The following is a 13,964-nucleotide window of genomic DNA, read 5'->3' on the forward strand; positions in this document are numbered from 1 at the left end:
AATTCCAAGAAATGTGAAAAGAAATGCTAAAATCGTCTTCTGGTTCGAGAAAAATTACATTTGTTTAATAAAATTACAAAAAATACGATTTAAAATGCGCAGTACTCACCTCTTGTTCCCTCGAAAGAAAAACAAATAATTAAAAATAACTTGTTCAAGCTGAACGATATTTCTACAGTGAATGTTTGGTATGATATAGATTGATCTTATTGCTGAGTGATATTATTTTTCGAAGCTAGCGTAACATAAATTATCTAAATCTACACGCAAATATGGTGTCTGTCTTTTAATATTTCTCATAAACACTTTTTTTTACAATTGCAAACTATATTTCCACGGTTCCAAATGAAGAAAGATCAGCTTAACAGAATGTGGTGTGCCGAAATTAACATGCACATCGCTCCTCCTCGGCGATGCTTCCACGTCGTACTAACTCTGATTGAAGAGGCTGAGCAGCGCTTGTTTTTCCTTTTCCTTCTTACGTACCACATCGATGCTGCGATTTTTCCACGTGCTTTTGCGTAGCTTGATTGGTCTACTACCCACGTAGCGTCCTACGGAGGAAACGAAAAAGGAAAGAGAATTCACGTCTATTCAAACGAACAATTGATAACAGCGACCGTATTTGTTGGTGTATCTTGCACTGGCAAAATATGGATCTTTCTCTCCAATTTAGGAAACGGTCACAAAACACTGAAATGGTTCAAAATTCAAACAATCTGAACTATGTTCTCAAACTCCACGGGAAACAGAATATCCGATTTCGTACAACACGACCTTAAAATAACAATAACAAAACCGCTCCCCTACACTTGTACGTACCACATGCACGTGTTTCTATTGCGTTCATCTAAGGTGTGTGGGTCAAGTTCGAGGAACACCTGTGGCTTCCCAATGCAGCAGCAATCAACCGTCATAAATGTCACTAATGGAGTCAAAAGCAGGTTATACCATTCCGTGCCGGCTAGGCGTTGCACTTTGTCCGCAAAACTTTCTACCCTACAGTGTGTAGTTTCCCATCAGTATTCTTCCACTACAGCAAAAGACTGCCCGCAAACAATTGAACAAGAAGTTTTTAACATCGAAGTGAAAAATATAGCTACACAATTCACACCAACATCTTTCAGGAGCACCTTTAAGCTAATCTGTGTGCCAGCAGACTTTTTGCGTGACATTTTCGTATCTCGAACACATTTCCCACGACTGTGTAAGCTGACTACTAATAGTAGTAGTAGTATTAGCAGTAGTAGTGCAAAGTCGTAAGTATTAAAAGAAAGTTTTCCGTTTTGCCTCATTTTGCTACCAACGTTGTACAAGGGTTTTTGCCTGTAACCTTTGCCGATCAGCAAAGCTAAAGCTGCTGCATGAAACGAGTACTTAATGTCAGTAGGTAATCACATGTTGCCTATTCAATGTCAATTTTCATACCCCACCGAGCCATCCTCTGCCTTTATTGATTTACGTTCGTACTTACAGTCTTTCGTCCGAGGCTTTCCCGTCGCCTATCAAATATCAATCATACAATCGTTACATTGCTTCCCGTGCACGAAGCCCACGCGCGCCCCATTTCCACCTTCACAAGCACACTCTATATTTTACGCATCGTGAAACACACGGCTATGGCGCAAAAATTAACCTTCCCAATCAATACCAGCCGAAGAATTAAACGGTAAGTCTAGCGCCCTGGGGCATTCAATTGGCTCACGCGTACAAGGACGGCGCCAATCGATATGATGATGTTGATATCACCGTTTATCATTTCAGTAGCTTAAAGCAAATGTTACCGCCAATTTGGGCGTTTAGGCTGCTACGCACTGCTGCTATCCCTGCTCGGCTCAATGCTCTGTTTCCATGGAAACTGACAACGCACCCACTTCAGTCACTCGTTACACTACTCTGGGCAAGAATGGTTCCTCACAATGGCAATTATGAATCCGCAATTATGTGGCCATAACGCTTCGTTTCCCTGGCCGACATATGGCGGCGCCCAGGTACACGGAACTGTGCTTTCATGCATTCGTTCGAGCTTCGGTGCAATTGATGCAAAATATTCGACTTTTCGCAGGTAAATAAGGTCGCCCATAGCTACGGACCGCTCCGGTTTTTTGTCTGTTTTTTACAGCACCAGTGATCACTCGTCCGTCTCGTACACATGGCCATAGTCGGTAGCAATTCTAATTTTCCGATTTGAATGCCGATCACAGCACCGACTGACCCGATGTTTTTCAACAACCGGACCGACTGGACCGCCTGTGTGTGCGTTGGTTCTGTATCGTATTTATTTACGATTTCCACTTTTTGTTTCCAATGACTTTGGTAAGTGGTGTTTCAGCAAACCACTTGGCTTCGTATTCTGTACAAGGAACGCGAAGGAGACACGCCGCATTAATCCATCTTCAATGATGGATGATCGGAAGGGAAGAATTAATTTCGCTCGCGAGACACCGACTGCGAACTGGACCAGTGACGCATTAACGCCCTTGCACCCGCGGTATGTGCTTGGGGGATGGGAATACTTCCTAGCTGTCAAGGCTTTCTATTCGATTCTTCCAGACAAAAGCATTATGCATCAAGCCATACAGCGCACACACATATTTGAATACTACCGGCATAGTCAAAATGAAATCATTTCTGGTACAGGTTGGCCAATAATGCCAGACAAACGGAAGGCACTGCAGGTGTGCCGAAATTTGTGTTAGTCTAGCTAAGTCTATTGCTCAGCTTACATTAGAAATTCCTTTGCTATGTTTATTCATGATCATCATGATAACCGCTTAAGTACTAGAATTCTTTTAAGCGTAGCAAAAGAGGCAAACCGAAAGCAAAATATGTAAATTATAGGCAATTTCATAAGGCAGATCGAAGGCACCACAAAAAAGATAATACAAATTTAATTTTATTTTAATTACTACTCATAATTACTACAAGATAAACTGAAATATGATGCATTCTGTCAAAAATGGCTGGTAATGAATGTTGTGACTTGTGTGGAATTATTGTTAAAATTAATTGTAAAAGCGATTTAAATTTGAAAATAACCAATATCTATCAATTTGATTGGTTGTTTGCTTTGGGATACCGCCAAAAAGACATTCATTCCATGACGGTTGTTATATAACATACTATTCCATAACACAAGGCCACACCGGACAACACTACCCCAAACGCCAGCTTGGCAGCTAAGGTTTATTTGGTTGTAAATCGATCGAGTTATTAATTATAGGGGTTAATGTAATAATAACAAAAGGTTATATCAAAATTTCAAACATTTTACGAAAATCTCATTGAAAAATATTTTCCTTATGAGCGAGTTACCTAGATTTACACAATCATTGAACATTGAATGTAATATGCATAAACATATAAAACAACGAAAGAAAAAAAAAACAAAAAAATATTCTCTTTTTCTTATGAAAGAAATTATGGTGGTAGCAAGCAGACCTTCTTGGTTTTTAATGAACTAACTGCAGAACCAGTTCATATCTGACGTGGTCATGCTATTGAGATTTAATAAGATACCACGCAGCCGGCAGATTTAAGTCAGTTCTTGCTGCGGGGAACGGCCCCATAAGAGACTCGAACCCATGATTGGCTTGTTAAAATCGTGCAAGATGACGACTAAACCAAGGGATTGCTAGGAAAATATGTTCCATTTAATACAGTATACTGCAGGAGCAGCTCTTATTCTGGCCCGAACAAGGTTCACACACGCAGTACCTTAGGAAGGATGCGTGATCAATGTTGTTTGCATTTGTAGCGTTAATGCACCCCGTACTTTTCTTCATCACATTTTTAACTGTTTTATTGTTCTCGATCGGGTTTTCTCGTCCGGTGGCAATATTGATAGCTTATTGCACAAATATGTAGATTACTGTAGGCTCCTGCCAAAGGTCTTGTTTTTGAATTGATTAACCATGGGCACGGTTTAACACCATGGTGGGCCGTAGTGATGGTGCCCTGATGTAGGCGGATGTAGATCAAATGTCAGCCAAGAGTGGTAAGCATGCAAACAGTGACCAAGCTTGAACAACAAATCATTTCTAGGCATTTATATAAGCAAATGCTGGTTTCACGACAGTACGTGCGAGATGAAAATTCATTTGCAGGAGAAGTTTTCCCCTTTTCCCCGTAACACCCGTATACACAGTACATGAATCTGTAGCAGTACAGCAATTACACTCGCAGGCGAAATTTTGCCAAACAATATGGAACTAATAGTGTGAATTCAGTGATATAATTATTTTTCTTGTCTTTTATCATTACGATGATGCTACAACATGTTCAGCCCTGTGTTGCCCTTTCCACTGCAAAATGCCATTCACCCGTTTTTTCTGAAGCCGTCTGTACACTTGATCACTTGATCAGTGATCAGCACATCACAGCAAGTAAAAACATTTTGGCGCGCATTCATGCCAAAGTCCAAACGGAGAGCCATGTGCATCCTGCCGCCACCAGCACGACAAATTGTTGCTATTTTGTCACGCTTTATTACCTTCCAATCACTTCTGAGGAGCGGATTATTTTTTTTATTTTTGCTCTCCCCAGTCGTCCTGTACCAGACGTGCGAGCGTGCTTTCCTGATAACCGTTGCATCACTCACTGGAACCACTCACTGCTTGGCGAGTGAGTAGAGCCACTCATTGTAGGCAACAGTCAAGGAGCTACTAAACATTCTACTGCTGTGTGCGCCCACCCGACGAAGACCCACTGCTGCTTGTTGTCTGTGATAACAACGAAAGCATCTGTTGCTCTCTGTTTCGCTCTCTCTCGTTTCATCACTACCGATTGCTCACTGTTCGTTCGCATTCGCACCGGTGCAGAATGAGAGGATGTTGATAAAAGCCACACTCCAGCAGCCGGGTGCTAACTTCGCCGGACTAATATTGGCAGCTGTCCGAGACATCTCCACGACAAGCGATTCGGGTTTTAAATTTGCTCCGATGGCTCGGAATTGCATTGGTTCTACGTGGTGGCCCCCGTGTGTTGTTGTCGGCGATGCGGTACAGTGAACAGTGAAACTTGCGTAGCAAAATAGTGCAATCTAATTGGCTTATAACTTAGCATCATGCTGTTTCCAACACTTATTCAGCTGGATTGAATTGGGAGTGCTTGGACGTGTGTGAATTATGCTTGGAAAGCAAGTGCGTAAAGGACTGTCCTTTATGTTGAAGCCCACCTGCGGTACTGCTGTTGAGAACCTGGTTCTGTTCGGAAACCTATAAAGCAAGTTCTTGTAGACTTCACGTGCTAAAATTAGAACTGCAATATCCTGAACGACCTCGGAGACAACCGTTTAGGTAACAAGCTGATCATCTGTGTTTTTGGAAAGTTCATACAACATCCTGCTCAGTATACGGCTCAAAATGGACAAGGTAAGAATAGAATACGATAACACAACCGCTAACTATTACCATTCCCAATAATTTCCATCTTCTAATTTACATACACCTCATAAAGACATAATGTACATAGTTCTGCGCTAAAACAGCGATCGAATTCGACACCCTTCCAGCCTTACCGCCATTACCATTGCCGGGTTAGGCGGTAATAACGTATTGTTTGCCTTTCGTTTCCTATTTACCGACTGTTTGATTAGAATACCATCTCAATAGTCATCCGCCGTACGCCTGCATCTTGTTTGACCTCTTGAACACACACACATAAGAGCTCCTGGTAACACGTATCAATAAGCACTTCTCTATCAATGCGCAAGCACCATTCCCGAGATACACGGTCACCTTTATGTCGGCAAACGCTCTACAGCCGTAACAACATCATTAAATCCTGTTACGGGCTTTACATCCTCCCCCGTCTGAGAAACGTCGAATGTGAAGGTGGATTTGTTTTCTAGTTTCAAACCGTTCTCACGCCACATGTGTACCGGATTAACACAGACAAACAAATCTTTGAGCTGAGCTGCTGCCTCACAAACAAGATAGTGCGGAAAGATGAGGTCGGTTGTCTGAGCTGCGCTCGTCAACATAGTGTCCTCGATTTGTGGTCTGGAAACCCCGGGTCGGAGTACGCAAGATTATTTCACCCAACGCAGAACATGATTTACCGATCGGAATCAATGGAGACGCCTAGTAACCAACAGTAACTTTGGCTCGATTGATTCAAAATGCAGCATTTTCCGTTATTTTCGTTCGGTGTTTTGTCAATCTTAAATTATTTCTTCTCCTACTTATTCAGCAATTCCATGTATCCCGAATAGTCAGTAGTCCGGGGGACGGTCCATTCTAGGCTTGAACCCATGACAGCCATATTATTGAGTCGTTCGACTGTAGCATGGGACCGCCCCCGTGGTCATATTAAATAAAAAACTATGGCAGTTATATTACATTGTGTTTACAAACAGTTATAAGTACAAATACCCGTAAAATTTTTCTTATTTTTCTTTAACAACGAAAGTATTGCTTAAGTCGTTTATGTTAATATTTTAAATTTAATAATAATTTATGTACATGCTAATGTCGTCAGCATTTCTCAAATTGCGGATAGAACACCACCAAACCGTACCGTCGCGTACTTGAGCATCGTTAATATTAACATTAATTCCAAAAATTAGATCACCAAGCTCTGCTCCATGTAAATGCCCTTTTAATTCAATTGCATACCTTTGTAGCTAATTAGAGCACCAACTTGATCAACAGCATAATGAATTAAAAAAACAAAAAATGGCGACATGCGAGAGCTATAGGCAGGTACTAACTAATCAAATAGCCAGAGCCCGCATAAACATCACACAAAATGAAAGATATAAAAATCTCATCTCATCTCAACATTATCATTCCTGTATCGTTCGAACTCACAAGGGACGATAACAAACTTCGACCAGGTTGGCAAGAAGAACACACCCGAGAATAAAACCATATAATAGCTATTGAATGTCAAAGTTTTGGGTTGAGATAATTCATCTCACGATCGGGGCGGCACGTTCCACTAGACGCCTTCATGGCTGCTCTCAGTATCACGAGGTGAACAAATGTCGTCAAACAAGGTTCAGTTAGGAAACCAATAACTCTCTTTTTGAGCTTGCACCTTGGACGATTTTTGCTTTCCCGTATTGTTATACAATACTAGTACATAAGATTTTCGGTATAAGGGTTTTTTTCCTCTTCTCGTTACTATGATTCATATTACTGTGACCCTAGGGCAGCCTCTTTTTGAGAGCGGCGCACATGCGGCGCACTATTATATACATTTACATCAGCCAAAGCTTACAAACACTAGCTGCAATCATGAGACCAAATGTGACACTCAGGCACTTCGTAGTGTGCAAGCTGCAGGCACTAGTAAATAATACACATGCCAAATGATTAGATTCCTCGCCAAGATCCAGTCTCGGTCAGTCATGGTTAAATTACGCCGTAAAACGAAGCTTTACTATTCAAAGCACAATCATTAGTAATGTAATATGATTTATTGGTTTTCACTCGAACGAAAATTAAATCACTTGATTGAGTCAATGAGAGCACTCTTTTCATTGCTGTAATGATAATAATAATAATATTAATAAGCAGCCTTTTTGCAACATCCAGTGCGTGTAGAAAATATACTAACATGCTCAGTCATTGGTACACCGCATGGCATGAGGCGTAGAAATGTTACTATACCCTTTTGCTCCGGAACTGAACTTCGGTCGCTCGATCAACAAACCAATAGATCGTGCGATAACATCCACCCACAAGCAAGTGATCGCCAATCTGTTTGTTTGTTTGTTTATTTGTTTGTTCTTGCACTTTCATTGCATTTTTCCAGTGCAGCTAGCAAAAAAAAAGAAGGCTCTCACACTACTTGGTCTAGAAACAGTCGGTGCGTTATCGTTTGCAGTCACACTGAACACACTGAACGCTCCCCGAGAAATTAATTACTGCCTATTCTAATCAGTGCACATCGGTCAATCGGGACTTGCCGGTAATTATCGTTTCGCACACACACTCTCACACAGTTGGTATAAATATTCCCACCCTTGAAGGTAAACAGATCGCGCCTAGCGCCTAAAATAGACGAAAACGAAATCAAACAAGAAATTCCGAAACAAACAACTGACCGTGAGCATCATGCATGCAAGGGAACTGTGATAGGAGACAACGCCGTTTTTACTACGTGCCGCCAACCAACGGATGGATGAATCTGATGCCCCCTATCGCCCGCAATGTAGCCGATTAAGTTAAACGTTAGCCTCCGGAGACCCACAAACAGTGGTAGGTGGTTATTTACGATCATATTTACAACTGATTGCGATTGTGAACTTTTAGAAAAGTCCATCATCTGGCCAGGGTCGTATAAGTAGTTGCTGGGAATCTCAAACCGTGCTCTTTCCTGCACAGTATATATTATTCCCACGAAACGGTATATTCCCACCAAGAAAAAGAGTAAACAAATGTTTATATTCACAGCTCACACAAACACACTGATCAGGAAACGGTTTGCTGCTATTAAATCATGAATCTTTATGGCTGACAAAAATTTGTTTAAATATATAGAAATATTCACCGCATCTTGCCAAGCGTCACCAAACTGCATATGCTAAATGCTTGTTTGTATAATGAAGAAAATATGTTTTTGTATAACACGTTTATATTAAAAGAAAGAGTCAGTACTGCACATGAAGTATGTGGTCGCTACGAGTCTTGAACTCATGGCGGTTATGTTGTTAATCGTGCGTCTTAACGAAGGCCCACCAGACCCAGATTACCGCTCAAAAACCGAACAAACATGCTATGACAATGTGTCCGCTTGTAAATACATCTCAGAAGCTTGCGCAATGCTAAAACGATCATTGCCCATAGCATCGTTGGAGAGAAGAAAAAAACAATAAGACCGGAGAATTTGTCAAAGCAAAACCCCCATAAACAACACTTGTTTGTGCGCTGGTGAAATAAAACCCCACGCATCAAGCAGATTTTAAAGGATGAAATTCTAACCCCTACGTACATCTTTCGCAAAACATCGAACGCGACCTTCGTTTCGTATTACATCAAACATGTCAAATTTTCACCTTATTTCTTCTCGATGACTCCCCTCCTCTACTTACTCACTTTTTTATTTTTCCCTCTAACCTGCAGGGTCGTTATTTAACGCGTATCTGGTTTGGCTTGGTGGCGATGGTGATAATCAGCGTACCGCAACGAGTCATCTCAATGCCATGCACCAGTGACTCCGATGGGCAAACAGTGAATACCATAAGAACGGATCGACCGACTGTAGCGGGATCAAAGTCTATGGGTGTCCCCGTTGCTGCACCAACAGTAGCTTCGTCGACGCCATTAGCAATCAAAAAGGATCTCTTTATGTCTCGTGGCTGGGGTGCCTCCGGTATGCCATTTTCAATGTTTTACCTTAACCATTACACCAAGGCACAAAAAGCCTATGCACAAAACCAACTACACCAGCAGCAGCAACATCAGCAGCAGCAGGAGCAGCTGCAACAGCAGCAACGGCAACAGCAATTGCTTCAGTTGCAGAAACAACAGCTCCAAGAACAACAACTGAAGCAACAGCAGCTCTTAAGGATACAACAACAGCAAGACGAGCATTCGTTAGTTGACTATCAAGAAGATGCAACAACCAAGGGTGCCGGCTATCCATTGGTGCCGAAGACACTTCCCTTTGGCGCCCGGTACCCGTTAGATCCCGAACCCATCGCTGTACACGCGCAGCAACTGCGGACTGATACAGACTATGTCGACAGTGCTTCATCAGTTCGTACATCGAAGGTGAATACTGCGCGTCGCCAATACACCGTACCGCAGCTGTTCGTATCGTATGGTTGGGGACCGATGGGATAAACGCACCAGCCTTGGACACTTTGACACAAACCCAAACAAACCCGCCGAGTAGTAAAACCTCCGCTCAACTAGCGAATGCGAATTATTCACAAAAGGAGTGTTTTTTTTTTAATTATCCTTGCAGCACTACTTTTCAGCACATGTTTCATTCTAAGTGTTACAAATTGTACTGTAAAATTATTCTCAACAATAATATAAAAATGCATGACGTAACTCAATGTATAGCGCAACGCATATAGTAATGTAATTATCAGAGAAATTCTAATTAAAAAAAAGATTATGAAAACTCACAATTGGGATTTACAATAAACATTAGGAAGCGTTAACTGCTACGCCATATTCTCTACTTACCGTCCATTTCCTTCATAGCTCGTATGAAATCCTGCGGATCCTTGAAGCTAACAAATCCGTAGCCTTTGCTCTTGCTCGTACGTTTATCGCGTATCACTTTGGCACGTTGAAATGATGGATACTTGTTAAAGGTGCGCGTCAACAATTCGTCGTTCACGTCATTCCCGAGATCGCCGCAGAAGATACGGAAATCATCCTCCGGCCAGTCTGCTAGCGACATGTCCTCCCAAGTTTGGCCGCCGGCAACTCGAACCAATTGCTGTTTGATGGAAAATAATTCAAATTATAATGGATGAATTTAATTGTCGAAAAAGTTTAATTTTTATACTAGCTGTCGGAAGCCATGCATTTGGCTTTATTATTATTATTATTATTATTATTATTATTATTATTTATGGAATCTATGGATCCATCATAGTGTTAATAACATAAAGCTACAGCTTCACTCTCTTCACTTCAAGTTTTCATCCAATAACGCAACAATTGTACCCAAAAACAGCTAGCATGTTGTCATTGCCTTTATTAATTGCTTTAATGATTCACTCTATTCGTAATACTATCATGGGTTCAAGCCCCGAATGGACCGTAGGACTGACTATCCTACTATGTGTAATCAGCAAGTCACTGAAAGCTAAGCCCAGTAGTGGCACAGGCAGGATTTGACCGACAACGGTTGTTGTGCAAAACGAAGACTAACCATAAAATGTTTCTAATTTTAGATTATAATAGGATAGGATCTCAAAATATGATTTATTTCACTGTAAATTTTGTGAGTTGACTAAAAATTGGTCGAGCATTAAAATATGGTCCGAGAGTACGACTTACGACAATTACCATTGGTTTAGTGAACTCTTATTCTTCTAACTATCACAGAAAACTTGTTGGCCAATACCATACATTTTTCATTTCTTAATGGTAGCCAGAGGAGGCCTACGACCCTTTTTGATAATGAAAATAGGTAATGACGTTAAAGGTCGTACATTCGTCCATATACTCATAGGTGCAATATAAATTGTTTCATTTCGAATTAAGATAGTATTGCAAACTTTGTTTTAGCTTACCGTAAGTATTTTAAGTCTAGATTGAGAACTGCTAAGTATGTTTGCAAAAAACTGTGAAAATGTACCATCAATTTGGTGAGCACCACTGTATATTTTGTCCAAAACGATGAGCAGCTTCAAGTGCGTAACCACTACTCTTCGTCCCATAAGATCAATGCTACTTCTCTAATGGATACCGTTTGACTTGACTGTACAAGGATTGAAAATAAATTGCCTCAAGTGCGTTGTGGCTACTCATTGATACTTCAACACATACCGTCCCTAGAACTGCGTCTGAACTGAAATCGATCCTGCAATTGAACTCATACCCATATTGGCCCAGGACCCCATGTCATTCCTGGAAGTGATCCCGAACCCATATCTGCCCTGGAACTGATCAGATTCTGAACCCATCCGCTATTGAAGCTTATCTTGAACCCACTCCGTTCCTGGAACTGATACCGTATCCAACCCATTCCTGGAACAGATCCCGCTCCCATCTCGTCCTCAAACAGCGACGCCGTTTGCGGAAACGCGCTTCGTGTATTTTTGTCCTTACCCCGATGTAAAACATGTACCTGGAGCTGTGTCAGTCATGAAACTTATCACAAATCTGTCCCGGCCAAGAAACCGATACAGAATCCACTGTGATCCAGCTACCGGTTCTCTTCCCACATGGTCCATCCATGAACCATTATCGATCGATTTTTCAACGTCAAATGTACATTTAGCATATAAATGTAACAGTCTAAGTAGCTAAAATGCAAAAAAGCTAACATCCGTTTCCCTTTACTACGATGTGTTTTAGAGATGGATTGATAAAAGACAGAAGATTTTTATAACAACAATAATAAAAATAACAAGAAGAGAAAGAAGTTACTGCATCCTCCTCATGGAAGCGCAGAAGGAGATTGTTTGATGTAATTTTTCCGCTCTAACTTTCCCAGTAATTGAATGGATGAGGAGCATTAATTTGTCCATTGAATGGATGCAGTTGTTGCTACAAAACCAGAGGGGTTTGATTCCCATCCGGTCCGTCCCGTGTAGCAAACACTTTGACTAGGTCGATTGTGTTGCACTAACCAGTCTTGTTTAGGCTTGGATATGCCCGCATGATCGCATAGAATGATACGCCCAAGAAGAACTGGTTTAATACCGGTTCCAGTTATTCAAATTCAATTTTCTTTAAATCGTTCGGCAGTTCTTAGAAGGGATGCCATATAATATATAATACGGTAAAAAAATCATATTAATCTTTTTGTTGTATATCAACCGACTGCGATACACCCCACTATGCAACAATAGTTCACATCAAAACCTGTTCACGTTCCCTCGGAAAGCCGATGTTATTTTGTGATTTAAATTGAAAGCGCACTCACTTTTTTATCCTTTTTCCCACGTCGTTCACTGTTGCCGAAGGACTGCAGCGCTGATGAAGCGCGGGCTGCTTTGATAGCTTCCTCAGCTATTGGATTTGGACCGGACTTTTCCGTTTTGGGTTTCTTCATCTTGGTGGTCATTTCGTATTGAATATTTGCGATATCGTACTGAAATTGTTTAGAAATACATGGCTATTAACATTGTTCGTGTTTTATCACATTACGACTATTCTATTGATTTTACCGACTGGACAGCCGGTGCAGAGCTAGTTGAAGGTCCAGAAGATGATTCTGATTTCGAAGCAATGCCAACAGTCGGTCGTGCAGTGTACAACTTCGGCGCACTGCTAACAATCACCGGCGTCGGTTCCGTAGAGTAAGATTTGGGTGGCAACAATGGTTGCGGTTGAGCACTGTACGTAGGCATAAAGGGAGGCATTGGCGGCGGTGGTAACCTAGGCGGAACTTGCGCCAATTTCTGCTGTACTTGGCTGTACGTTTGGGATCCGATGACCGTCCGTACCTGTGATGGTATGAACGGATTGCCAGCAGCAGCTGGACCTGTTGGCGGCGCACTGTACGACACCGTAGCACTGGATATCTCTGCTTCAAATCTGAAATAATCGTGGAAAGCGTACATTATGAACCCGCATTCGCTTGCATATTTCGTGAGTTTACCTGGACATTTCATCTTCCATATTCTTTCTTTTGGTTCCCATGGTGAGAAGTTTTATTAAAAGTTTCACAAATACTGCCTTGGCCAATTCACCGTGAAAATAAAGCGTTTGTTAAGCACAAGCACAGCACGAGCACAAGAACTAGCGGCTGCGAGCGTTATTGTAAACAACATAAAAATGCTTTTCTAACTCACTATAGGTATTCCACTGGACACGATGAATGACAGTCGGGTGACATAACAATGTACACAAACAGACATAACAATCATTTCATTCACTTCAATTTGCAATTGCTTAAGCCGATTAAAGGATTAAATTGCTTTAAAAAAATCACATTTAATAACCTTATTTTTAAGGAACATCCTTTTCATCTATTGAAAGGTATAACACATCAACTGTGTGCGTATACCATCCGCACTGTGGAAATTTGTCAGTAGCAACTGGTCAAATTTTAGCACACTTTCGTATTTTATTCCTGATCTAAAAAGTCTCTACTGTTCGTTTTTGAAATGCTTCAAACGGAAACCGTTGGAATTGGCATTTTGCTTATCAAATCAGAGCCGAACGATGCCAGTAGGCTCAAAGTCTCTATACAAATAAACATAAAAATCTTAACAAGTAATTGGAATCTACCGTAATACTATTGTAAATATTGTAGTTGAATAGCTCAAATAACTAAATGCATATGTGTATAGTGCTTCATTTGGCGTCTGAATACATTTA

The 13,964-nt window shown here is 41.2% G+C and overlaps 2 protein-coding genes and 1 long non-coding RNA gene across 4 annotated transcripts; 2 read left to right on the forward strand and 1 right to left on the reverse strand.

Moving 5' to 3' along the window:
• Positions 1–271: 271 nt before the first annotated feature.
• On the reverse strand, positions 272–13,447 carry LOC4578280 (RNA-binding protein 42). Its single transcript, XM_061658570.1, has 5 exons — positions 13,243–13,447; positions 12,809–13,178; positions 12,565–12,732; positions 10,146–10,404; positions 272–554 (listed from the first exon to the last, which is right to left on the reverse strand). Exons 1-5 carry the CDS (start codon positions 13,281–13,283, stop codon positions 430–432), a joined length of 963 nt encoding a protein of 320 aa, XP_061514554.1. The 5' UTR covers positions 13,284–13,447; the 3' UTR covers positions 272–429.
• LOC133393461 (uncharacterized) lies at positions 1,119–2,692 on the forward strand. The gene is made up of 3 exons (XR_009766174.1): positions 1,119–1,259; positions 1,477–1,669; positions 1,765–2,692. It is a non-coding gene; the product is annotated as an uncharacterized LOC133393461 (long non-coding RNA).
• Positions 4,360–10,140, forward strand: LOC133393460 (uncharacterized). 2 transcript variants are annotated; one of them, XM_061658571.1, is made up of 2 exons: positions 4,360–5,372; positions 9,072–10,140. In XM_061658571.1, the coding sequence occupies exons 1-2, from the start codon at positions 5,364–5,366 to the stop codon at positions 9,792–9,794; spliced, it is 732 nt and encodes a 243-aa protein (XP_061514555.1). In that variant the 5' UTR covers positions 4,360–5,363; the 3' UTR covers positions 9,795–10,140. The 2 variants fall into 2 exon arrangements, with proteins under 2 accessions (XP_061514555.1, XP_061514556.1); XM_061658572.1 differs by having other exon boundaries at positions 4,882–8,207.
• Positions 13,448–13,964: the final 517 nt, after the last annotated feature.

The sequence above is a fragment of the Anopheles gambiae genome, chromosome 3 (assembly GCF_943734735.2).
Source record: "Anopheles gambiae chromosome 3, idAnoGambNW_F1_1, whole genome shotgun sequence".
Lineage (NCBI taxonomy): Eukaryota > Metazoa > Arthropoda > Insecta > Diptera > Culicidae > Anopheles > Anopheles gambiae.